The sequence below is a fragment of the Erithacus rubecula genome (assembly GCF_903797595.1).
Source record: "Erithacus rubecula genome assembly, chromosome: 12".
NCBI lineage: Eukaryota > Metazoa > Chordata > Aves > Passeriformes > Muscicapidae > Erithacus > Erithacus rubecula.
In genome coordinates, this window is record NC_136664.1 from 13,299,483 (window position 1) to 13,327,135 (window position 27,653).

Sequence of the window (27,653 nt, forward strand, 5' to 3'; positions counted from 1 at the left end):
TGGTAAAGGGACTGGAACATCTCCCTGCTGAGGGAGCTGGGGCAAGTTCTAGCATGGTGACATTAGGTGAGTTATGTCTGGTGTTGGCAGCTGTTCCTGTCTGGGACAGAGTCCCAAAATATAAACATTACCAGAGGGAATGCTGAGTTGCTGCTCACCGGGTCTCCCCTTGGAGGGAGGATTGACTCAGCAGTGAAGGTGGGAGGTCAGCTCTGCAGTGTGAGATGGAGTCAGACAGGTGCTGGGGAGAGGTTACATTGCAGACAGAATGGCTGTGAGGGTCACCCAGCCTGCCCCAGCTGGCAGCAAATGCTCATCCTTTGCTGGGTATTTCAGCAGAACACTTCAGAGCTTGTTGCAGCATAACCTGTGTGCAGCAGAGCCCAGAGCTCGTGGCAAATTCCAGTACCAAGTACAGCAAGGACTCTGCTTGAAATAATTAAACCTCAAAAACTTTTTTTTCTAAGATATAGTGGCTTTTTGGCCTGTAGGAAAATTAGTTAAGGCTTCTGTTATTTGATGTTTCTGTTTCTCCCCCTGTGAAAGTATTGGATTTTTGAATATTTTTCTGGCTTGTATTTGATAGTAAGCAACAGTATTGCATAAGATTCTTTCTATATGCAATGTTAATATTTGAAAGTATATATAAGTTTTCTAATTTACCCTTATGTTGTCTTCAGATTATTTTCATTACTTTTGTCTCACCTTCAAGAAGTCCTTAAGTGTCACTGTAATTCATTCCAATGAAGCACACACTATCATGCTTTTCATGTGTATGCTGTAAAGGAAATGGCCATTTCAGTTATTCAAAAGAATAAAATTAAATGGTAGAGCTTTTAAGTTGTGGGGGGAGTGATATTTGTAAGGAGAATCTTTGCTGGTTTTAATGGGGGGGGGTGTTTGGGCTTTGCTTGTTAGGTGTGGTTTTTTGCTTGTGGTTGTTGTTTGCTGCTGGGGTTTTTTTTCCCTGGAAGATAATATCCCTTATTGTGCCATTTAAAATTCCCTGTACAGCCATCTACCTGCTTATTCAGTAAAACACCTCAGGGTAAAGCATTAATATTCTCTTTTCTTTTCTTTTTCTTCTTCCTGCAAAGTAACCATTGTGTTCTAACTCAAAGAATGACAGTTGAAATTGCAGGGAGGGAGGAGACAAAGAAAACAAGTGTTTAAATCTAAAAGAGTAGTTTTCTTAAATCTGGATTTCTTAACACTGGACTTAATTTCTTAAATTATTTTATTATTCTTCAACCTCCACCTTTTTTTAATAACAGCCTTTTCTTCCCATTTTCCTAAATTGGGGACTTGTCTAGAAGGGGGTATATAAACTCTTCTTTAGGCCTTGCCAAGTAAATCCTTTGAAGCTCCTTTTTGCACTGTTTTGATGTTTGAGAGAATTTTAGTGTATAGGAAGCCAGAAATATTTCTCCATCTAATTTTCTTCTCCTGTCAATAGCATACCTGTTGCTTAATTCAACATATCCCATACAAAAGGCTAGTTAATATTTATTGATATTTATTTATTCAGAAGAGTACAAATATGAAAATACTTTTGAGGGCTGTGTTTTTAGTCTTTCTTACATTATGTTCTAGTGATTATATTAAGTATTTATAACGACTAAAATATGGGTAACATTTTAAAATTTTTTTTACTAAGTGATCAAATATTCTTGTGTGTAGTCAAATGTTAAATATCTAATTTTTCTTATATTTTCCTCTCAGATTTATTCCTTACCACATCACCAAACTCCAAAACCATTCAGTTTGAGACGTGGGTAAATAAGGTAAGAGAAAGCACAACCATTCTGTTGAAACAGAGAATTTATTAACCCCAAAGAGTTATCTTCTGACTGATCAGTTTGGTTTCATTCTTGCTGTCTGAAAGATGATTGTTTTTTGGTTTTTTGTAAGTAAACTTTGTTAGATACATGACTCCAGGTCTTAGGTAAGATTTTTCTGGGACAGGGGTTCAAAATGTCACTTCTGACTGTTAAAACACATTTGAGAAAATCCCAAGGCCTGTGTTAACTGAATATCATAACTGAAATTCAGGTTTGAGGAGTAATAGATCAATGGATTAATATTTGTTTATTGAGATTCTGCTTTTGTATTGTCTAACTTGGCCAGGGGCATCCTTTGTACCTTGTTATCCAGAAGGACTATAGCTATAAGTTCATCCTTTAATGATAATACAAAGTGCTTAATGGGATGACATTTTTGAGGATTTGCCTGAAAATGAGTCCATGATATCACAGTGAGTCACTGTAGAAGAGAGTCCTGTCTGAGATAACCTGGCCATCTTCTCCCAGGCAAGAGTAATGAAAGCAGTGAGTCATGAAGCCTGCATTTGCAGCTTTAGGTAGACTTTGAAAATCATTGGCTATTGAGTGTTTGTAAGTACACAAGGTTTTTGTCCTGTTAGTGGGATTTCTTTTAATTTCCTTACAAATTTTGGGCTTGTATTCTAAATATAATCCTGCATTATACATTTTATATTGCTAGATTTGCTTACCTTTAGAAAGAAACAATTCTGTTCTTTGGAATCAACCAGGAAAATATCTTTCTGATGGTATAATGGGCTATTGTTTTCTGTAGACCTAGATTTTAATAAAGGATAAGCAAAACAAGTTCTAAGCCAGACCTAGTAGAAAATCAATTTATTTCCAAATTAGAAGGCAAATCAGGACTCTGTTTTTAATTTTTATGCAGGTGTGTTGTTATATATTGCATACATCTATGAAATCACATGTTAATGTGCAAAAATGCACAATAGTATTCATAATCACTTAATTATCATTTAGACAATGTTGCTGAAAAATAATCCAATCTCTTCCTCATAGCACAGCAAAATGCATGGAAATTGTATCTGAATATTACTATTGATGGATTTCCACAAAAATCCAGAAAGGATTAGAAATGCAAGAAGTCAGTCCCAATTTTTGAAGAGTGCCTTTTTCTGTAGCTGAGATGTCTCTCTCTTATCTGCTAAAGTCCTCCACTAGTGATCTATATTTTCTTTGGTTCAAAAGTCAATTTTTATTACTCTGCATTCATTTTTCCATCATCTTTGTTCTGTTTGCTAGGATGGAAACTTCTCTAAAGTTGGAAAAAGTAAGGAAATGCCCAGTGGTGCCAAAGTTGTTGGGCAGTCCGTGTTTGCAGATTTTGGTGAGTTTTCTTCTTTTACTGCCCTGAGTGTTGCTTTCTCATGCTTTGGTTAGCTGCTCTGCACTGGAGAACAAATAAAGGTGTTAGCTCTAGATGGGGTTTTTATGTTTCTCTGCTCTTTCCCTTTAATGTGTTATGTTTATTTGTAAATTTGAAATGTCTGAGAATAATTATTACCAAATTCAGCTTTGGTTATCTCAGTACATTCTCCCTCACATGTATCTAATTTTTGTTGCTTTGAGGTATGGTACAACATTAAACTTAATTTTATTGGACACTTATTTGATTTGTCATTATTTTAATTCTTTTTATCTGATTAAATGTTTCTAAATTCTTCACTTGTACGAACTAATAAAGACTAAATGAAATAAAATTATTTGAATTTAAACTGCTGGAAGATGGTAAAATGGTTGTAATTGAAAATTCTGGAAGGCTTTTGGACAGGAGAAGAATTTAATTTATATGTAAATCTGTTTTTGCAAGGGTTAGTGAAAGCCTATATTTTTCTATTAGAATGTACCTTTCCAGTCAATTATGTCTTATCAATGTTTTTGTCATGTTACAGAGAATGGGGCATGTTGGTGTTGTATATATTTATTAATAAATACTATTTTTCTGTGCACTAAAATACCAATTTTCCAACAAGAGGCAAAATGTTGCAGGTCTGACTCTGACATAATTGTCTGTAAATAACTTCTTAAAAATAATGTATTTATAAATGTAAAAATAATGTATTTATAAAACGCTTGTTACAGTGAGACTGAGCCTGTCTTTTAATGTTGTCAAACAGTACCCTTGTTTCAACATTGTCTTGAAAAACTTATTTTAAAGAAAATGACAATTTTTAAACTACTTAGACCCAGAGTGTGTCTCTGCTTTGTGCTTCCACTTACAAGTGTTTTCAGGCTGAGATGTGGATTCAAGACACCTCTGCTGGATGGGTAATGGTCCTTAGACCAGATCTACAGGCAGTGAAGTCAGGTAGAACCTGAACCATGCCCCAGGCTCGTCTGTGAAATGTTTGCCACATTTTCTAAAATATTTGACAAAGTTTTAATAAAATATTTTACTATTTATCTTGAATACTTATCTATACAGTATATGAAAGAAATAATAGAATAATACAGTTTTTGCAGTTAAAAAAAATTTAGTGTGCTGAATCTTTTGTAATAATTTTCCAAGCTGATGTTCTGAATAATGTGTCTTAATAGATACTAAAGAGAATTTTTTTTATAAGTTTTTAACAATGACTATGTGAAAAGCTATCATAACACAGGATAATTTTATCTCCATGTTAGGTGACTAATGAGCCCAAATGATAAATCATAATCTTAGAAATTTATAGTAATTAACTGAATGGTAATAAACCCTGGGATATCTTTGCAAAGAGTAGTGGAACTGTTCCAATGTTAAAGTTGAAATATTGAATGTGTGGCTAAATGGAGTGTGCAGTGCTGTGGCAGGGCAGTGGTTTGTACAGCTGAGCTTGGGAGGAAGGGCAGTGGCCCAGGGACTGCTGGGCTGGAGTTCCAGCACCCTTGTTTAATGCCCTGCACTGCTAATTATCATCAAATTCATTTGTTCTGCTCCAGTCCAACAGCAGAGGGGCAGAATGTCCCATTATGGGTGTGCTGCTCTATCACAGTGACTGCACTCACCCACTGTGCTGTGTCTGCTTACATTCAGGTACTTCAAACACTGGCTTTGAGCATGCAGCTGCTTGTACTGAGCTGGAGTTAAAGAATAAAGACAATGCTTTACTAGAAATGGAGTGTCAGGCTTGAACCTCTCCTGTTTCCAGTTTTCCATTTCAAAAATGACAATAACAATTGTTGTAAGTCAAAGGAAGTTGAGGTATGATGGTTTGCAGTTTAGAATAATTTGGCTATCTGTAATGGGGCCTGATTGCACAACAAATCACAATACCACAATGAAATGGAAAATGAGATGTGTTAGAAGATTGTGCTGCCTTCTACCTTGACAGATTTTGCCAAGCTGTGCATGATGCAGAATGTGCTGTGCACTCACACTGTGCTCTGCCACAGGCATCCTCTTCTTGGCACTGGGACACAGCCCCTGGCACTTGAAATGTTCAAAATATGGGCTCAAGCCTCTGACATTCTTACTTCTGGGTTGCCTGCCTCTATTTTTTTCCCCTTCCTTGACATTTTCTGTACCTCACAGATGATGTGCCAGCTTTGCCATTTGCTAAAGGTCTCAGAGGGTTCTGTACCTCTCTGCTTTCACTCTGCCACTTCTCATGAATTAACCTTGTGCATGTTGGACTCTGCAGCAGTGTTGGGTGTGCTTGGGGCTGTGCCACTTGAGCTGCTGCCTTCCCTCTCACACCCACCTTTCTGCCTGTGCCCTTTGCACTCCTGCAGTGCCAGATTCTCATTTGCTGATCACACCTGCCTCTTAACAAAACAATTGATTCAAAAGGTCACTTTTTCTAACATTCTTTCCTGCTTCTGAAAATATAATTTGAAGTACCTTTTCCAGCCATGAGTATTAACCAGAAAAAGGGGGAGCTTTGTATAAGATTCTGAGAACTTCCAAAAGCAACTAATTTGGGGTAAATTTCCTTTCTTAAACTAAGCAGGTTGAACAGCAGCTATCAAGTATAAATTATTTGGATAAGTGGAGTTGGAAAAACCAGCAATTAGGTGACTCATGAGAAATTGCCACAGATGTTGGTATAACTTTAGTACCAAGTGTTCCTGAAGTACTGAAAAAATAAAGGTTTTTTTCATTAAAAATAAGCAAATGTGTGTTTGTATGCATCTGAAAGTCCAGTTCATTTCTAAAAATGTGTATGTGTATTTTAATGGAAAATTACATAGAAGGATGTGTGTATATATCATTACATTTATGGTAATGGAGTAGACCTTGCACTTTATGACTAAGCTGGAACCTCTGTAATAAGTAGCACTCCCCCCTGTTACATGATAGCAGTGATTTGTACATCAATCTGACCAAAGGACAGGGAACAATTGACAAATTTGTATTGCCCTTTTAAAAATAAATCAGAAATGCATTTTGACATCTATTACAAATGGCATTTCAATTGATTAAGGTGAGCAGAGTTGGGCACTAGAGAATTCTGCACTTATTTAGCTGCCACATTGCTCCAAACAAGTGAGAGCTCTTCATTATTACTTTTTCTATTCTTCTCATGTCACTGTGGTAATTGCAGTGCAGTGGTTGCTATAGCAAAAATGATTAATCCTGTGCTGCTGTTATCTGTGAGCCAGCAGAGGAGTTTTGTAAGATCTGCTGGTACTGTCTTTAGAGGAAATCATAGATGTTGTCTAGAATCCTGACAAATACTTGCAAGTATATAGAGAGTTTTATTAATTGTCACTTAAATTATGAAAATGTTTTTTAAAGAAATTGAAGGATTTCAATGGGGCAGTCTGAAAATGACCTTTTTTTTGTGCATTCGATGAATGTGAACCATATTTTGGACACAACAGCCTGATATTTTCTCAGTTTTAAAGATTGATGACATATGTTTTTGAAGTAGTGAGTCAGAAGTTATTAGCACAGGATATTGTGCTGAATATATGATCCATTAATTCATTTCTGTAGGAAATTGGTGTCATAATTGCTATTTAACTATGATTGGCTCAGTTGGATAATGGAGATTGATTTATCAAACTTTTCCAGTCTCAGATACCAAAGGATGATCTATCAGTCATTGATTTTGCTTAGTCAAGACAAAGAACTTTCTTTTGGCCTGTATTTAAAGGAGAGTAAAAATAGCTGTTTGAAATCAAACTTGCTCATGGTGTCCTCCTAAGTAAATATAGTACAAAACTTTGTTTCTCTAGGTAGCATTTAGCCAACTCAGTCCTTTATCTTTTAGTCACGATTTGATTTCTTAGCTGTAGCCCTTTCTCTTCTCTAATTCAAGAAGTTTGTATTCACCCCTACTAGGCACTCTTGCTTGCTTTTTCAACAAACATGGATTGGGTTTGTTAAAGTTCCATCACTGTCTTTTAGAGGCCTGAACTCATATTTTTCTCATATTTAAAATCCAGTTATCCAACTAATAATCCTAAGAGAATCCTCTCTGTTCTCCCCCCTACCAAGTAATTGAACTATTTCATGTATGTTAACTACTTGTATGATATGTGGTAGTAATTATCACTTTCCTTGTAGGAAATGATAGCTCATTATTGCCAGTTAATTATGTTTAAGCAGGATAACATAGTACCTAACCTTTGGGGGTTTTTCAACCTTCATAGCACTGTGCCAAATGCATTTTGTTGAAAGATTTTAATTTTCTTTTTTTTTTAAGTAGATCTTAATTATCCTGCAGCTGAATATACTTTAAATGCACTGCTTTTCTGCCTGCAGTTGCATTTTGATTTTGTGCCTTTTAATTTAATCTGTCGACTTCATTCTAGCATCTGAATTTTTTTTTTCCCCTCAGAATGTTGCATCATCAGATGCAGCAGCAATGTATCAAAGGGAAATTTTAATGGTACATTTTGGTAAATCACCACTTAAGTAAACCTTTCTCCTTTGAGCACTGTTGTGAAAATATTTAGCACTCCTGTAGTCAATGAAAGGATTCTCTAAGAACCTTAAGGTGCAGGGTGACAACACCTCTGTGTGTGAAATGCTCTGCATATGAGGAAAGCTGGGGTTACTGTGATCAGTTTGGGTCAAAAAGCTCTGAAAGTTAATGGAAATGAAGCCTCTCAAATGAGAGACTTTAGATGTGGAGGAGATTATTTTAGTACCAGATGCACTTCTGAAGCAGCAGTGTATAGAGACATACCAAGTGAATTGACACTTGTCTTTTGAGTCTGTGAAAGTGTGTTTAGGAGCTAAGTCTGTTTTAGTTAATTTGCAACCAGCAGTGCTCTTCAGTGGTACCTCAATGTTTTAAATGTAGTTCCCAGTGTCAATTTCTTAGAGGGGAAAATCAGATTCCTGTATTTTGCCAAGGTCATTCACGTGTGCTGACAAATGCTAGTATCTCCTGGGGAAAATAATTGCTGTTGCTTCATATTAATTTTTGTCAAATGGGCTTGTAAATTAAGAACTTTGCATTCTTTCTGACAATAAAATTGGTGGAGTGCTACATGTGTCACTTGTTTATCTGTGCCTTGTTGAACAACTTCATCCCAGGATTGAATTTTTCTTTGGCACTGTTCATGGTTGATACAAAGGAGCTCTGGCCCAGGTTGAGCTGACCCAGAGCAGTTACACCAGAGGTTTGCCTTGGTTTCTGTTATTCCTTCCTTTGGCAGCCCCTGGGGTTGTTGCCATGGGAGCTTTGAATATGTGGAGCATCCCAGAGTTCCAAATGTACAGCCAGGCTTGGGAGTTTGTTTAAATATGAAACAGGTGAGACAAGCAGCTTTCAGCAGAAACTACAAGAGATGTTTCAGTGATGATTTTGTTTGGTGTGGGGGAGGTTCATGTTGTATTTGATGCAGCTTCTTTTCCCTGCTTGGATCAGAGTTAGTCCTGGAATTTCCATTTGAGGCAGAAGGCTGCACTGTTGGCTCCAGTGCAGCCTGGAAGTCTCACTGTGCAGTTTGCTGGCACACTGTGTTTAAGTGCTTCTGTGCAGTGGAGCTCTGCATATGGATTCTTTGGAAGAACTTAAAATCAGAATTGATTTTAAAGAGTTATGAGGATTTCTTTAATGTCCACAGAGCTTTGAATCATCTGGAAGAGCTCTTTGCATCTGTTTTTTGAAGTTATGATTCACATTTGGTAAAGGCAGCTGACATTGATTGTTTTAATAATGTGTAATTATCTTAGTAATTTATTATAACTATGTCTGTCATGACCATCTCACTGAGCACCTTAAGGCAAAGAGTGACAAAAGAATTCTAATGATTTAATTACTTGAGAAGATAAATTTAAGATAATCAGCTTTCAAATAAACCTCTATTTTATTTGAATGTCAAACTCAGTTGTACTTATTGTAGGCTTCTTGGCTGCCCCAGAAGGATATTGCTATAGTACAACCCTAACAGGGCTTTTTTTTTTGTTGATCCTCTTACTGTTCTTTAGAACTGTAAATTGAAGACTCATGAGAGAGGATATGAGAACTGGCCAAAGACAAGAGGGAGAGATGTTTGAATGAGGATTTTGTGGTATATGTAGGTTCTTGTTTTCATGATCAGAATTATGAAAGCTAACTTTCTTAGCTGATACAGTTAACATATTTCCATTTTATCAGATAGTTAGGGTTAGAACCTCTACAGATCCTCAAGTCCGACCCCCGATTTGCCAGAAAACAGTTTATTTTCTATATAGCAGAACTGTAATAACTTCCAATGATCAGTCTATGATCTCAGAATAACCCCAAAAGCTGATTCCATTTTTGTTTTTAATGGAGCAGAAGATTACTCTGCAGCAGAAGTACAGAGCATTTAAATTAAAAAGGTTTAGATCATACACCCACCAAAAGCTGTCTTGCTCTTCATAGCTACAACTTTATCTTGATGTATTATGAAACAGTTTTGGAGTAAGTGATCACAGAACTTGTCACTTCTCCAGGTGCCATTTTCTTTTCAGAGCCCATGTTGGGAAGTACATTGCACAAGCATGAATCTAATAATCCTTGAACCTGGTTGCAAAACAGCACTTTTGTGACACCTTTTTCTATGTTTGTAGAGGAATTTGAACATTGGGATGGAGTGTCTTTTGCTTAGGTTTACTCATGCTAAGTAAATAGCAAGTGTGTTTGCTTTACAGGCACCTCTCTGATATCTCTGGACTTGGGAAGAAGTTTTTTGTGTGGAACTCCTTTGACCATTTGTTATTTGTGAATAGCAAATGAATGTTTAAAATGTGTTTTCAGACTGTAGTACCTTGGTACTGCTTGTGGAGCATCTAACAATTTTGATAACATTGTTGTATGTTTTGCTTAGTCTAATTGACAAGTTTTTTCTACTTTCTCCTATTTAAATTTACCTTTAGAACAGATTGAAAATACTTGAGCTGTTTTTTTTTGCAAGTGTGAGCATTCACAATCAATGTTAAAGCTCAGCCATGTCTCACACAGCCTCTGTGCAAGGTGTGCTCCCAGGGACCTGCACAGGCAGTGGCTTTGGGCTGCCAGCACTTGGTGTTGGAAAGAGGCTCTGTGTCCCTGGCTGTTGTTTGAAACACAGCAATCAGGCAGTTGTAAGGAGTGATTCTCACATGATTCCTGCATGGAATAAGACTTCTAATTTTGTCTTTACATATTTAGACATAAGTACAGGTTTGCAGGTGATGAGTATGTGGGACTGTTCTTTTTCTAGCCCTTTCCACTGCCTACAAAACTTGATCTTTATTAACCATGGAATTATGCTGTGTCATTGTCAAGCCAGAATCGTGTGTTGAGAACTTGCTCATTACCACTTGAGTTTCTGTTGGTCTGTCAAAGGTGCTCCAAGCTGAGTGGTGCTAGCACAGGATATTTGGACTCTGGAGTGTTTGGGCACACCTACTGCTGTAAATGTCATTGTAATTGCAAATCAGGTTTCCACCAGTTTGGAATGAGATTTCATTTTTAAATGAAAGTGACAGTAGTAGACAGTAGGAGACCCCAGGAACTGAGTGAAGTTTACAGAGGATTTCCTAGGTGGACCTAGGCTGAAGGAGATTATTAAAGACATGTTATGGAAGGGATTTTTCATAAATACTTGAAACCAACATAGGTGTGAGTTCATCCAGCCATTGTCACCAATGCATGTTTTGTCACCTATGAATACCTAATTGCACTGATCAGTTGGGCTAATGGTTCTCTTTTGAATTTCTATCTTCCTTTGTGGAGAAATTTAACTTCAAGATCAGAGTTTAAAACTGAAGGATGTTTATTTACATTAAGATTGAAACCAGGCATGAAGATAGGAAGTGTTTCTTGCAGCCAAAGTGAATTTATGGGAGTTAAAGCTCTTAAGTTAGCAACTGCTGAGGGTGTTTTTTGTGTGGTCTTCAAGGTCAGTAGTTTGCATTCCAGCAGGTGCTTCCAAGGTAGCATCATGTAAAGATGAAGAAGGAAATATTACCTTTCAAAACTGGAAAAGCTGCTGTATTGATTCATTGGTTTCACAGTGTCTTTGAAAAAGCTTCAGAAATGCAGGAAACATTTTATTTCTGGCTATAAAAGATGGATCTGTACATTGTAAGATGTGCTTTAGATATAAAAACTGGAAAAGAAATAAGATGTAATATTATGATAGAGATGAAGAATGTTGGGCTTTTCATTCTTTGATTGCTACTTTTCTGTAATACAGTATTTGACTAATTGTGGGTTTTCTTAAACTATTTTGCTACGTCTCAGAAGATATTCTTGTTTCATTGATGTCCTATTTCCAGCTACATGCTCAATGCTGGAGCTTTACTTGAAGCCTTTTAAGTTTAACATTTGTTCTGTCTGCTCTAAGTACCGAATTCATGTTTTTAAATCTCATCTTCGTGATCTTTCAATTCAGCTGAGCACAGAGTGTAAAACAGGAAAATAAAAACCAACCAAACAAAATCCAAGCAAACCAGGCCAATCTCCATAGGATGGATATCTCTATCTGAGAAACTTTTGTGAGGTGGATACAATAATTTGAGATATGCCAGCTTAAGAATGGCCTCTCATCTTGTTTTCAGGATGCTTTTTGACAAGAATTAATTTTAAATCTTTTTTACTGCTGTAAATTTTCAACAGAGTTTTCTCATATCTTGAATTTTATTTTTTTTAACTACTGGATTCTTAATTACCTGTTACACAGAATTGAAGAGAAATTGAAACTGAAAATGTGATCCTGTAAGAGAAGTTATGTAAATGGACATTTATCTTCTGGTCAAAGGAATTGAGGAAGCTCTGCCCTTCCAATATTGAATATATGTCATAATGTTTTCAGTTTGCAGGGACAAAGATGTGATGTTTGATGCATATTTGCATTTATTCATTCTTTGATCATACTGAATATTTTAATCAAGTCTTGAGCTTCTAAATTATCTACAACACCTTCATGTACAAGGTGGTGGCTTCATGTCTAATTCTGTGCCAGGTCTGTCCTTCCTGCCCTATGGATTGGTTATTCCTCAAAGCTCTGAGGGTGTTTTCATCAGTGTCCTGTCCTACTCTGGACATTGACTGCCCACACTATCAAACTGAGTTATTGGCATAACAAGATGAATGTTTGCAGTATAAGTAGATTCAAACATATTATATTCATCTCTGCTCCATAGCATAATTTAAAATTGGAACATCCTTGTTTTTGTCCCTTTTTGAAACAGAAGGAAGGTGGTTCTTTGTCCTTGTATGTTATTGAAAATCTAAAATCACTTCAAACTGAAACTTTTGTAGAAATGTGATTAAAATATTAGGGCTTAATTTGCATTTTATAATCAGAAAACATATATGTCTGCAACTTAATTCAGTTTTAGTAAATCCTTCAGTATTCCCATGTTTTATAATTTGCAAATTTAACGCTTTCTTCCATTTAAGTTTAGAAACAAACTGTAGTCCTACAGTGTTTTAATCTGTTTGTGCAAGCAAAGATTCAAGATAGTAACATGTTTTAATTATTGTTCTTCAAACACCTTCAGGAGTTGGTGCTGATTTTGGGTGGTCAGATTCAATAATTGCAATGTTGATTTCTCTGTTCAGTGGGAATTCCCTTTCCCATCTCTTTGGATGTGAACTTACTGGATTTCTATCATCTAGGCTACTTCACATCCTGAATTCTCTGTCCTGGAGAAAAAGCTGCCATCAGGATTTGGGAGGGGTTTGGAGGTGGGGTAAAGTAATTCATGAGGCAGATGGGATGTAGGAAGCCTCTAAAAGTTTGGCTTTATCACTTGGAGATATTTGGGGAAGTCTGATATTTTCATCACTCCTCCTCCCCTTATAACCCTCCTTTCTATCTCCCAACTTCCTGATGAAATAAGGGAGGGACCCAGAAAATGCAACTGCACAGATATAGATGTACACACACCCCCAAAGGGAGGTTCAGCTTCACACAAGTAGAGGCTGGCAGGCTGAGAAAGCCTTTCTTGTGGTGCTGGTAAAGTATGGCAGGGTTTTGGGGCTGGGGCCAGTACTGGACTGGAAATTGAATAAGTGGTTTAGTGATAGGCAAATGATCTGGTTTTTGTGTAGTAACTCAGGAGATTTCATCAAGCAGTTTTACAAAATCCACTTCCCTAAATAAGCTGGTTTGGATTTCTGCAAACCCAAGCAGTAGATGTGCCTGAGGCCCTTTGGTGCTCTCAGCACCTTTGTGGTTCATACAGAAATCTATTTTGTAGCATATTCATAAGCTGCATTTCTGAAATATCAGACCAGTAAGAATGTCATTTATTGTGGGATAGCTGAGCAGCTGTCAGGGAGCCAGGCTGAGAGGATGTTTGTGGCTGTAACCTGCACTATTTGATGGGTATAATACAGAATCCAGTGGCAGAAATTATTCAAGTAATTAATGTGCCAGATGAGGACCTCTCTGTGTTTGTGTTCCTAGTGAACACTGTGGTTATCTCAAATGAAATACCCATCTCCTCAGAACTGTACAGGCTAAGGGCCAAGCTGAAAAGGTGACTTGTTTTTATTACACTATGAGCTTTGAGTCCATAGCCTGGAAAAGTGGATTGCCTGAAATGTGCTGAGTGAGGGTACCATGTCTGTGGCAAGCCAGGTGTGGTTCTGGTGAGGATCTGGCAGGTTCTCCATGCTCAGTTCTTGCTGCTGCTCCTTGGCACTCGTGTTCCACTCCCTCTGTGCCCTCCCCAGCCCAGACAGGAGCTGCCAGTGCTGCCTGGCCCCTGGCAGGAAGGCAGAGCTGCAAGGTCACAATGGCAACACAGGGATTTCTCCTGGAGTAGCTAAGGGACAGTAAATTATTACTTTTTTTTCCCTGCTTCATGCTGTTTGTGTCAGAACTCTAGATACAAATAGTCATTGCTTGTTTAAATATTAAAAAGTCATTATTCTACTAAAGGTGTTTGGAAATACGTGGATTAAAGGTGCTTAAAGAACATTTTTGAAAACCTGTAATTTACTCAAATTTACCTAATTCTGTAAGCCTGGGATTTATTAGCCATTGTGTTAATCAACTCTCCAGTGTTGTTTTTGTGTTAAGTACAGATTAAGATATTACATGTGAACTCATGACTCTTAAAGTCTTGCTGACAGTGCTAGTGTTTAAAACTAGTTCAGAAAATTAAATAAGTTTTTATGGTGGACTTGTAATGGTGGATTGGTATTAAAGATATTTTTTCCCCAACTGAACCCAGGGATTGATTAAATTACGAAGGACTTACTCTTCTCAGTATGTCATAAAATTTCAAATTCTCTCAATATTACGGGTCAAGAGGAAAATGCATTAGCCAAGGCAATCTTGAAACAAAAGGCTCAGATGATTAGATTAAGGATTTTAAATTGATCCCGTTTATCACATGTAGTTTTTCACAATTAAAAAAGGTGTAAATTATTCACAGCTGATGATTTCATGTAAACAGGGTTTCTGATTTTGCAGATACAAAGCTGACAGGCTTTTCTTCTTCTTAACAGATGGGGATGGACAAAGTGAACATTTATTACCAGTCTGTGAAGATGAAACATGTCAAAGAAGTGCCATCTACCTAACCAAGCTAGGACTGGACCAGGTAGTGTGAATTTGGAGTAGCAAAGACAAAGCAAGATACTGTGTTTGTGAAATTATATGAAATAGAAATTTTTCAGGAAAGAAGTGATACCTTCTCACCTGTAATTATAGAATACAAGAGATTTGTATTTATTTACTTACGTGTTCACTATCTGAAAAAATACGGGTTTAGTGAAAGAGATTCCTAGAATCCTTTATAATGGCTAATTCTACTCAAGGAAATGATGGATGCTCCTGAAGAGTCACCTTCTTGATTGCAAAACTGCATTCAAAGCACTGTAATTGTCCCAGCATGAGATTAAAAACAAGGTTTGTGCTAAGAGCTGGAAACAATTCTAACTCAAATGAGCTTGTTGAGTTGAACTTAGGGAGTTATTTTAGGGTAAGAATATATATATATACACACAAATACATCTATCAAGTTGAACCAGCCCACACCTCTTAGCTCTGATTTCTACTTTGTATTTGTATATATGTATAAAATAAATTTCCAGATGATATTTTTTTTAGACTGTGTGTCTTCAGGGCTGAGTTTCTGTTAAACTGTTGGAGGTGGTTTGTTCATAACATTCCTGGCTTTCAAAGAACTGGTTATAATTCATGGAATAGATTATTATATGTTCATTTATTTAAGTATGTGTTCATCTAGTTTGAGTGTTTAGTGCCCTGATTTATAATAAAGTTGCAGCATGCAGTAAATTAACCAGATGTTTGTTGGATGGCTTAATAAATGTTTTATTAAATTATATTTAGCAGTGTGAACCTAAAGGCCAAGGTGGCATATAAAGTGCTTGTAGCTGACAGAAAAACCCACTCTAGGGTACTCAGAGAAAATTGCAATGTGTGCTGTACGTGTTGCTAGCCACGTTGTGAATTAGTGATTATTCCCTCACTAAAAAATTTTAAGTCAAATTTTGTGCTAAAAGTAGTTCCCTCTCTGATCTATAATTCAGAATTTATAGTGGAACTTGTTACAGTCTGTAGCCCAAGTTTAGAGTGTAGATTTTCTCATTTAAAGAATCAAAATGTATAGAACACAGACTGTAGCCTACTAGTCTACAGGGTCTGAGGATCCTGGTGTTCAGGATGTGTTCCCAAAAGGAACTGTAATAGTGGCAGAGCAAGGTGTGGGTCAGTTTGCATAATAGCAGAATTTTTTCAAGATAATCTGTTATTGTAACCTGTTCTGAAGTAACATTGCATTACATGCAGACAGTTATCTTGCTTCACAAGTTCATTTTTTTGACAGGACTAAACTATTTAGTCACAAATACATCATATATTTTACCTGTATTTCATTTGTTTACACAATTTAGCAATTTTAATGAGTAGTTTCAATTTGAGAATAATTTCCAAGATAATGACCTCTGAGATAAAAATTAGCAGTTAAATATTGCCTCTTTATTTTAAACAGCAAGAAATCCAAGAGCTTCTCCCCCTGCTAGAAAAAAGTATTAAAAAGTATTTAGACTTACCTTGAAACTTCAAAGCAATTTTCCCTCTCTATTTTTAGAATGACTATAATTAAAAATGACAGTATCAAATGGCATGTAATAATGACTTATTCTGGTCTAACCTTTTAAAGAATCCTGTCTAGAATACTCTTTTCTGGCGCTCCTGGAGGTGATGGAGTTTTTTTCTTTTGAAACTTTTTTCTGTTCTGAAGCAGTGAAAAGTATCATTCTTCATTCATGTATCTGCAGCTTTTCCCACGTGTTGCATGCTTCCTTCAGGTAGAAATCTATTCAAATATGTCAATTTTTATATTTATTTGGAAGTAAAAGGTTTCATTTCAATGAATTTGTTCATTGTGAGGTCAGATGACCAGCTTTGACTAAATAGGTTACTCTTCATGAGGAATGATAAACTTTGTGGCAAAAGACTGGAATAGATTCTGTTTACTAATCACTTTACAATTTGAGGGAAATTATAAGGAGCCCTAGTAGTGCAGAATGTGTTTCAATAAGGGGGTGGTATCCCTTGTGGAACAGGTAGTGATTATAGGGAATCTGTGGGAAACTGAGAAATTGCAAGTCTAGTATTAAAAATATACAAGACTCTGTATCTCCATTGTCTTTTTTCAGTTTTTGTTGTAGGATTTTGTGACTTATTTTTTTTAGTTAAAGATGTAGCAACAAACTTTTGTTTTCAGAATTTAATTACTTTTTTTCAAGAAACTGCTCTCAAATCTGAAAGATCTCAAATGAGATGGCAGTCTTACAAAAAATACTTTGACTACTGGGCCTTGTTCTGTCCTTCCTACTTGTTTGCTGTAGCATTTGCTAAAATCAAATGAGAAACAGTTACTGCAGTTCCATAATGGTGTGTGATGCTGAGGGATGAAATGCATAAGTCAGAAATACACATCTTATCCTTAGTGGCTGTAAAACTTACACTGAGGAGAGGCAGGCAATGGCATGTCAGGCTCTGGAGTTGTTCCAGTAAGATCCTGTCTGTCAGGATATTTCTCATGGTTGTCTTTGGCTCAACTGGATGGCTACTGGAAAGCAAAGCCAAGCCAAGCTAGGAGAATTGGTTCAAGGGTAACCTTTCATCATAGAGTTTAATTTATGCTGGTTGGGGAGGCATTAAGGGTTAGAAATATCTCAGATTTTTTTTCTTTCAGATGGTGGAGCAGAAGTAAAGGCCAACAAAATACACATGAGTGGCTTAAGGAGAGACAGACCTCCTAAGGTTTTAAAGGAATGGGAATGTTTCCATAGCAACAGCAGAATTGCTGTCAGATCCAAGTGGAATCCTGTATGCTGTTTCAGATTATGGCAGGTGTTAGGACACCTTAGATTTCTTTAAATTCACCTGCAATAGCCACAGTCTAATCTGGGAAATGTTTTAAAATCCTTGCTAGTGTTTAATGTAGGAACTCTAGATACTGTGATATTCTTAGAGATGACTAATTCTTCTTTAATTTTGCCAAGTATTCAGTATGATTTTTCATTTGTTTCCTGAGGCAAGCACTATTATTTCAGACCCTTCATCTGAGAGTTTCTTTGTGGGTTTGATGATTCTCATAACCTTTTTCTGTACAATAGAAAGGTTATAACTTTATTGCTCTTGGAAATCAAGCAGGTCTGAAGTAGAGTACGAGTTGTTCACTGCAAACCCCAGGTTTTCACGGTGTCATTCTCTAGGCTGGAGAGGGAGGTGACAGCATCAATTATCAGCTGCAGTCAGTCACTGTCAGAAGTTTTTCCTCATTCCTGTGTTACAGTTTAAAGGGGAAATAGATTCAACTGCAGTAGTTTTCATAAATGTCATATTCTACAAGATCTTCTCATCATTTCTAAGTTGCTTCTCTTTTTGAAAGTAGCTGTGGGTCTGTGAGAATTGAAAACAAGACTTTTACTACTTTGGTTGCTTTTTTCAGTGATTCTAGACCAGTGCTGTGGATTGTCATCTTCTGGGCTTTGAACACCATAAGTGAATGGTGTTCACAGTAATTTCCTCAGCTGCTGAGGGATACAGGTGACCCTTGCATGCACCTAATGCACGCTGAAATCCTGTGAGTTATTTGTTTTGTGCAGAGAGAGAGGGAGCCCTGGGGAAAGGATTTGTGTTACTTCTGCTGCTGTGGCAGCTCCTTCAGGCCACTCCTGGTGCTCATCTTTGGCATTCCCAGAAGATGTACTGGCCAGGAATGGGCTACTAATTTCCCAGCTTTGTGACTCAAGCTGGCTCTGTGCCTCTATTGTGTGGTCTGGAAGCAGCAGCTGGTTGGGGGTGGATTTTGTGCTCCCTGGGTTTCTGGCCATAATTTAAAAATGGAGATGTGTTAATCCCACAGGTTGGGCTCAAAGACCAGCTCACAGGCTTTTGAACAAGGGAAGTGCCTTCTCTATTGTATGGAAGAGTGAACTTTGTAAGGAACAAGCCCTTTACAGTGACTGCCAAGAGCTTTATGTTTTTTTTCAAATCCCTACGTCTTTTTTAAAATGAAAATGATGCTGTCTTCACAGGGCAGGAAAGCATTCTCTTTTCTACTTCTTGAAAAAACAGATGTTTGAAGAATTTAAAAACAAATTTTCAAGCACTTAAATATTTTTCCTATTTAAGCCTACAAATCATTAATTGAAGGATCCAAAATATCTATATAAGTGATGCTATGGAGAGGTATTTAACAGAAAAGGAAGAAGTGAATCTTGTTCTTTGACTGAATTTTATGCATTCATTTAAAATTTCTTTTAAAAATACACTTACTCAGTTTTTCAATCTTTTCTCATCTCAGCTGTGTAGGAGAAATCATATGATCAGAAAAAATAGCTTCATGTGTCCTCATTATACCCACCTATTTCTAGCTTAGAAATTTAAAAAATTCGTTTTAGTATTTTCCTATTAACATAGTAACAGCAAAAGTGAAGCTTAAAGTAATTGTCTGGATTATCAAATACAAAATAAGCAGGAGATTTATATTGTTGACAAACACATTTTCATTTTTCTGCTTTTTGTACTGAGCTCTGTCCCGAGGCACAAGAACAATTAATCTTGCATTACATTGCACCATAGTGCAGTTTTAATAGAAACCTACAGAAGGAGTTTTGCCAAAAGCGTGGATTACTCTGAATTTAAACTGCCAGTGTAAGTTACAGCTGGTGCTGGGTGTGATCTGGTTATGCATCAAACAAGGCTGTTCCTGAATGTTGCACAGCTGCTCTTGGGAAAGGTCCCACAGCTGCTTCAGTGGCATGGATTTGCTCTGTGGCATCAGTGGTGCTGATGCTTGGTACCAATAGGTGGTGATGTGCTCACCTGTAGTTTTGTATCTCATTGTAGACCTTAGGAATATGAAATTGCCTTCTATGAATCACTCTGAGTGGAGTAATAGAGAAACAAATTTGTATTTGTGCCTAAAAATTCATTTTTAATTTTGTCTCTTTAAGATAGTGTTACCATACCTGAGAACATTTAGAAAGTATATGATGGATATAATTGGATTTTACTGCAATGACTGTGTGAACAATACCATGTAAAGTAAAAGCTGTATTATATTTCATGGTTCTGATTTCAATCACTGTTTTTCAAAATTAGACTATTTTGCAATAATATTGTTTCATCTGTCTTCTGCATGACAAGTAAGGGCTGAGAAATCCATGCCTTTGAAACATTTCACTCAGGGTAAGAGTATTTTCCTTATTTTCTGTTTCTTAGATTTTTCCAAACCTTCAGCCATGAGTAACTAATTAGACATGTGCATGTCATGGGGTATGAGGGTCCAAGTGTGTTTGATGTCAGGTTGGAGTTTGCAGGGGGTGCTGCAGATGAGGATTCAGTTCAGAGCCATGGCACACCTGAGTGTGTGCAGGGACAGGCACAACTGCCCCAGAGCTTCTCAGCCACCTCTGGGACCCACACAGCAGCGACCTCAGAGCACTTCAGCACTCTGGGGGCTTCTCTGATCTGCCTGTGCTTGCTTGTAACCCCAAGGGAGCAGTCAAGTCACACACAGCAGCCACGTGGCAGGAATGTTGTTGATCTCTGGATTGTGCTAGCAAGGGAGTTTTTCCATGGCAGGATGTGATACTGTCATGGGTCTCCTTCTGGTTCCTGAGAGAGCTAAATTAAGGTTCGAGTGAGGGACACATAAGATCTGTTAAGTGCTTTTGATGTTGGTGATAGCAGTGCTTTAAGATGGCACCCCTCTGTCCTTCTGAAGCATTGTCAGTTAGTTGACATATAAAATTACTTCTGACCTTTAAAATGACACTGATTTCTTTTTTTTTTTTTTTCCTGTTAACATTGAGATGTTAACCCTGGCACTTTAGCTTCCTACTAACTGACAAAATTACCTTGATTTTAATTAAGATAAATTGCTATTTAGCACCTCTGCAGTGCTTTGGAAAGTAAGTGTAGATGCATTCTATTTCCTGTCCTGGAGAAATTATACTTTGCATTTCTTTTGTAGTTTCAGTTTGATACTTTAATCTTAATTTCTTATCAAACAGTTCAGTATCTGATGCTTCTGGGGATATAGGAGGGGAATTGAAGCTCTTGAGCTTCTAAATATCCATGAATAATAAAATTGTTCAAGCTGAAATGAACCTTAGGAGATTCAGCCTCCTACTTTAAGCAGGAGCAAACTGATTTCAGACCATGTTGTTTAGAGCTTTGTCCAGTTGGACTTTGAAAACCCCCAAGGACAAAGATCCTTCAGCTTCTCAGGTCCTTGTTTGTACTTTAATTTGGTTGTTGATCTCTGCTCAGAACCTCCCTCATGTCATTCTGACCATTTTCCCTTGCTTTTCTGCTGTATATCACAGTAGAGAGCCTGGCTCTGTCTCTTCAGCTGCCTCCTTGCAAGATCCTGCCTAAATCTTCTGTTCTCTGTGCCCTCAGCCTGTCTTCCAGGGAAATCCTCAGTGCCTGACCATCTTGTTGACCCTTCTCTGAACACACTCAGTATCATCAAATCCTTTGTGAGATGTGGGGCACAAAACTGGGCACAGACTCTAGATGAGCAAGTGCTGTACAGAAAGAAACACTGGGTCATCCTGAGCCAGGAGCACAGGCAGCAGCTCCAGAGCAGAGCTGGTTTGCTGCCCCAGAGCAGAGCTGGTTTGCTGCCCATGCTGCTGTGCCCAGCTTTTCCTTCCTGCTCACCAGGACCCTTCCCTCCCTCAGGAGAGCTGGTACCCAGCTGGGCACTGCCTGTGCCAGTGCAGAGCTTTACTCCCCAGTGCAGGGGGACTGTCTGCTCATTCTTACCTTTCCAGGGCCCCTCTGAATGGCCATCCTGTCCTGCAGCATACTGACAGTATCCAGCAATTTGGTGTTGCCACAAATCTAAAGAGGCTGCATCCATCCTCCAGCTTTAGTGATGCTTATTGCATTGCTTTGCAATTCCAGGGGGAAAAAATGAGACTCAGGATCTCACAGCCCTGATGGTTTGAGCTTACCTACACTTAAAGATTAGCATAAATTCCAGGCATGCCTGTATTTCAGTTAAAGTATTCCTGAATGTCTCCATATTCTGGTTGTGTTCTTACAACCTTAACTATATTTTCTTGTTCTGGAATAACTGAGTGCATAAAAATACTTCAAATTGTTTTTTTCTTTTAGTGTCAGAGTAAGGAAATAATGCTTGCTTGTAAATGGTTAAGAATCCTGGTGAAGTGGTGTCAGCTGGTTTAAGTAGAATTACATTGTTTAAATAAATAACATTAATTTCTTTACCTAGTTGTTCTTTTTTTTTATTATTTTTTTAATTTATTTTACAGTGGATTCCAGTCTTGCAAGACTTCAGAAATAAAGACACAGTCTGGGGCTTTGTACCATATCAAAATGACAAATCTTCAACAGAAATTTCATTTCCAATTACACTTCACATTGGAGATTACAATATGGATGGCTACCCAGATGCACTTGCTATACTGAAGAACACTTCTGGAAGGTAATGCAAACCTAGAAATAAAGCTGTCAGATTCATGTTCAATCATCAGTCATAGAAATTACTAACTTTAGTGCATCTCATTCATTCTATCAAGTGAATGAGACTTTTGATCTCTGCTAAGTGTTTCCTTTTGAACCCAAGTGTGCATTTATGTGCTCCACTCAGAATGCATAATTGTATAGGCTCAAACTGGGACTCTGGGTGGGGAATTGCATCAGGGACTGGAGTATGAGGCAGCTCCTTCCAGAGCTCAGGGGCTGATTTTCTCCCTTTCCTTTCCCAAATGGTCAGCTGTGAATTCCTGACTTGGGCTGTCAGTGCTGACTAGTTACACCAGGCTGCAGTGAGCTGCAGATCCTGTTCTGGGCTGTTGCATGGAGCAAGCACTGACTGGTGACTGCTGAAAAATACAGCAGTGGTTTGCCTTCTCTGAGAACCAGGAATTTACCAGCAATTTTTACATTGTCCAAGATAACTGAAAATAACTAACACACACACCCAACCCCCTCCAAAAAGAAACTTCCAATCCTTCTTATTAAATTTTTCAGTGTAATCTTCTCATCTTCTTTTTTCTAAATTTTTTTCTTCATTGCTTGCTTTCCCAGTACTTTGTACTGCTACCATCTGGTGCTAGGTGGGAGAGGGCACGTGGGGATGCTCTCAGGGAGCCTGTTGTACATGAGGAGTCGGTGATCCATGTCAGAGCTGACCTGAGTGGGCGCGTTCCCGAGCTGTTGAGCACGTGCCGCCGGATAAACGCGGCCGGCTGATCGGAACGGGGCAGCCTGTGGGCAGCTCTCACCTGGCACCTGGGGATGCTGCTGCTGCTGCCATGTCCTTATCTTTACCTTCAAGTGTAGCAGCATGTTTGCATGTGAACATGCTTTTGTTTGACAGTAGGGATGATGAATAGACTTGTTTACTTTGGAGAAAAGCTGAGCCCTAGAGACCACGATGCCAGTGAACCTCAGCAGAGACGGGATGTGTGCACGTGAGTGCAGTCTGTCTGTGCTGCACAGCTCACTCTGCCAGCATCTGCAGAGATGGAACATTATCTCTGCTATTCCCTTTTGCTTCATAGCATTCCTTGTAAAAAGTGTTTTAACCCATACTTAATGGAGTCTTAATGTCTTCCTTTCTTGGCAAATACTTGCACTAACGCAGAGTAAGTCTCTCATACAGGTGTATTTGTTATCTTCGTGTGCAGGTTCATAGTTTGAATGTATACACTATATGCAAAACAAGTGAGGACCTCCCTTTGGTGCTTCAGACAGTAAGAGAATTTGGTGCTGAAGTCCAAGAAGCCAATTCAGGTCTTCTAGTGGTTGCCTAAACATGAGTCGCCCACTGACATTTTTGTGTTAGAATTCTTCGGATAGTGACACACACCTAAAAATGACCCAGTTTGAAGAGTAGCGTGCCTGTGTTCAGCCTACATGATGTGATTCATGACAAGGCTGTGAGCAGCTGAGCTCTGTCTGTACCTCTGAGCCTTAAAATAACAGCAGAGCAGCTGTTTCTATTCAGACACGGCAGACGAGAAGGAGGTGGAGCTGTTAGTGCCCAGAACTTGCCAGCCAAAGTTAAAGCACTCAGGGCCCTGAGTGTCAGGTGTTTCATTCCAGACTCTCCTCAGCTGGGACTTTGCATCTTCTGTTCAGCACTCATTAAATAAAGACTAGAGAGAGTGAACTAGAACCAGCCTTCTCTTTGCCAAAGTTACACAATGATGTGGTAGCTGTAAAGTTGCTGTCTTTGCTTTTACCTAAGCCTCAGAAATCTTATGTTTTGAGCTGTACTGTCATATATATCCTGATAGCTGGTGCCCTTCAGAAGGGCTGCATGAAGATTTATGGAGTTCAGAAATGTATTTGAAGCTGTTTTAAGTCTTAGGAGCCTCTGTCTTCTGGCTGGTGTATAATTATAGCAATGTAATGTAGTGCAAAATCATTAAACAATTTGTAAATAGTTACTCCTGTAGAAGCCCAGAAGTCATCTATGTCTTGTTGCAATGAACTACTGTGATACACTTTTATTCTCCTTGCTTCTGGATTTGTTTGCTTATTCAATTGAGTGCATTCAAAATTATTTTTAAACTTGGCATCAAAGTTGAGTGACACAGTAAGGTATAAGGACTGAAGGTACTGGCAGATGATGTGACAAGCTATTAAAAGGGAAGTTCAGAAAACTGAGGAAACTGGTAAAACAGAGTAAAGTAACCTAAAAATCAAGAAATACATTGCATGTTAATGTTGTATCTATCCAGTGTTTGTACAAAAGTAATGGAAAACATGCTTTTTAGTTTGGGATAGGAGCAAAAGTCATTTTTTTTCCACTCACTATGAAATGTCACATTTAATATTAATTCATTGGTTCTGAGAGACTTAAGCAAATACTTCCTTTTAAAATGTGTAACTGGGTCACTGATTGGAGAGAATTAAAACAGTGTGGGAATTAAATTAAAAGCTGTCCTTAAATTAGAGCAAATTAAAATGAAAACCTTATTTAATCGATTTTAAACACTTCTGGATCAAGCTGTTTGTTTCTTTCTCTGAAGCCTTTCATGCTACATCTACAGATCTAATTTCAGTGATTGATTACTGTGATTAAATGATAAAAGCATTTTTGTAAACTCTTGACCTCAATCTGTGCTATCATTTAGGAAGCCTGGTTTCTACTTGCTGTCTATAATGTAAAGAAATTAAAGCAGGCAAAAACAATTTTGTTCATCTCAAGGTATACCAATACATGATAATGGAAGAAAAGGATTAAAATCAATTATATGCCTCCATCATAATTCAAGAAAGTACTTTCAGATCAAATCCTTACAAATCCCTACAAAAGACTGAAATAAAGATGCCACAGTTGGGCATAATGTTGGTTAACTGTTCTGCCCAGTGGGCAAGTCAGGGAAGATGATCAATAGCTACAAGTATTTCCAGAACTGTTACAAAACTCTGTTGTTACATCTCCTGCTATAACCCTTTGTTTTGGAATTCTGCTGTGTAATATTCTGACAGTGTGGGGACATTTCTTATCAGAAACGACAAAAAGGAATCTCACTTCTAGTTGCAGATGTTGAGGGGTGTTGAACCTTTAGAGCTTTTATTAAGACTCAATAAATTCCAACAGGTGCTCAATGAATTTCAGCAGGTGAAGGTGCTAAATGCACTATAGGTCCTTACATATTTATCTGTTCAGTCTGAATTTTTTCAACTTCTGACTTGTGCCAAAACCTGCACATTAGAATTCAAGTCCACAGGTTTTTCTTCAGGCTAGATACATACATGAATTTTATATTAGAAATTGTGTGTGTATACAGAATAATAGGTGAAGGGATTTTATCAGTAGTTAATAATTGGTTCAGCTATACCTCCTCTCTTACCTAAATTAATTCATTTTTTTCACATGCTGATTTAAAATTTACTCTGGTAACATTGGAATTTTAAGTACTGCATGTGGATTTATAAACATATGTCTCCCATCTAATTAGACAAGGAATTTTGTTTAACAATTGTTTCCAGTTAGATGCTAGTAATTGGCATCTTGCATTGTAAATGTGTAATCTGTCTTTCAAATCCATTTTTATTCAAAGGCACTGTTTTTCACTGGTCAAGTTGGTAATACTTTATTTCTGACAGAGCTGATAGCAGCAGAGACTGAAACTTGGAGACAAAAACCAGCTTGATATGGAAAGTTGAGTAAGAACTTTTAAAGTATGATAGACTTCTAGAAAGTTTTCTAGGTGTTCATGCTCAGTTTTAAATTAATGTATACGTATTAATCCTTTATAGGGAAGGACTCCTGTTCGACCAAATTATCTCTTCCTAAATCATTATTAGTTGTCACTTGTCAGAAGGAAGGTTGGATAGAGGACTTACTTTAAATGTAGGATTGATGAGCACCTTGTAATTGAGCAAATCCAAAAACCAGAGGCAAATTCAATTATTCTGAACATCTGGAGAGAGATAGTGGTAATTTAGATGTCCCTGGTATTACTATAAATGAACTACCCTAAAACTGACAGCATGACAGATGTATGGAATTAGCAGCAAATATTTAATTTTATTGCAAAGGAATATGTTAAAATTAAACTAAGATAAGTCTTCAGTCCTTCTTTGGTGTTAAGCCTTATTAAATCTTACTTTTCTGCATAGATGACTTTGGTCAGAAGGTACCAAATTGGGATATAATGTACTTTGCAATAAAGTTGTAGGTAGTACACGATTTATCTGCAGCTGTGTGTTGGTCTGTCCAGCTCAGTGTTTGAAGTGCTGCAAATGGCATATTAAGGACGATAGACTGGTCTTAGTTCAGAGTTCTTGTGCTCTCTTGTAGCATTGAAGCTGAACTGTTTGGTATTGACTGTTACACATCTGTAGAGCACTTTGCATTGATTTTTTTTTTTTTTTTTTTAGGTTTTACCATTACAGAAGTATCTGTTATAGGCTTTCAAGAACACTGCTTTGTCATTTTAAAGATGCAGATGATTATCTTTGTTATAGGAAGATTCTTTCTGATGGGAAATCGTCATAAGCTTGCACTTATTTATTACAGTGTGTATCAGAAATGAATGATGGAAATAGATTCCCTATGTATCAGAGGCCTAAATCATAGAAGGATTCAACTGGCAGCTCACAGGCTGAATCCAGATGTCTCCCAGGAACAACCTGAGCAGCTGAGGAGGCAGGGAACAGCTGGTTCTCTCCCCTCTGCAGAGTCAGGGCCAGCAACAGCATGGCCTGCACAGCAACATTTCCTCCTCCTGGGCTGAGATGCAGCACGTGGGACAGGGGATGCTACATCTATAAATTAATTCATTTGCTCTACCAGAGAGCTCTCCCACAGTGCACTTCTTGGGTCTTCAGCATCTGTAGGGTGTGAGATTGCTTTTATTCTTCCTGCTGTTTGTCTTAATGTTTCTCTTGTAGATAGAGAGGGGTGAAGGAAAGTGGCATTTCCATACACAGTGCCACTTTGATTAATGTTTTCCTTTTTTCTCAGTTGTAAGCAAAGAACATAAAAAAAGTTCCTGTAGTAAATAAACTCCTTGTGCCTATCCATTTACATGGCTTCTGGTTTAGACTTAAGTAGTGTGTAGAGTATAATGCAAACCTGAGTCTTTTAATTATCATCTGAGTAATTTCTGACAATTTAAAAAAACTGAACTGAAAGAGTCTGTAAAAGTTTGTCCAAATTTTAAAAAGCTATGTTGAGATGAAAAAGAGAAATTGAAACAATCTGCTTAGCTCAGCTTGTCACCTTACCTTGAAGTTGGCTATTCTGATATGATACTTAGGTAATACATGAAATGAATGTGAGCACTTAAGAATTTCAAGTTGTGACTGAGTTCTCAGATACAGGTAATGCAGCACATTAAATGTTGCAGATGACCTCATTTGCTTTTGGCCATAGATTAATTCAGTGATTTGCCTAAGGAGAAGTGCCTGTGTGTGCCTGTGCAT

At 37.7% G+C, this 27,653-nt stretch overlaps 1 protein-coding gene across 1 annotated transcript in view; it reads left to right on the forward strand.

Moving 5' to 3' along the window:
- Positions 1-27,653, forward strand: part of ITFG1 (integrin alpha FG-GAP repeat containing 1) — a 70,667-nt gene that overhangs the window by 21,466 nt on the left and 21,548 nt on the right. Inside the window, exons 7-10 of the mRNA XM_079315847.1 lie at positions 1,723-1,784; positions 3,084-3,168; positions 14,693-14,787; positions 22,016-22,188. Coding sequence (XP_079171973.1) covers positions 1,723-1,784; positions 3,084-3,168; positions 14,693-14,787; positions 22,016-22,188 — 415 coding nt within the window. The remainder of the gene's footprint in view (positions 1-1,722; positions 1,785-3,083; positions 3,169-14,692; positions 14,788-22,015; positions 22,189-27,653) is intronic.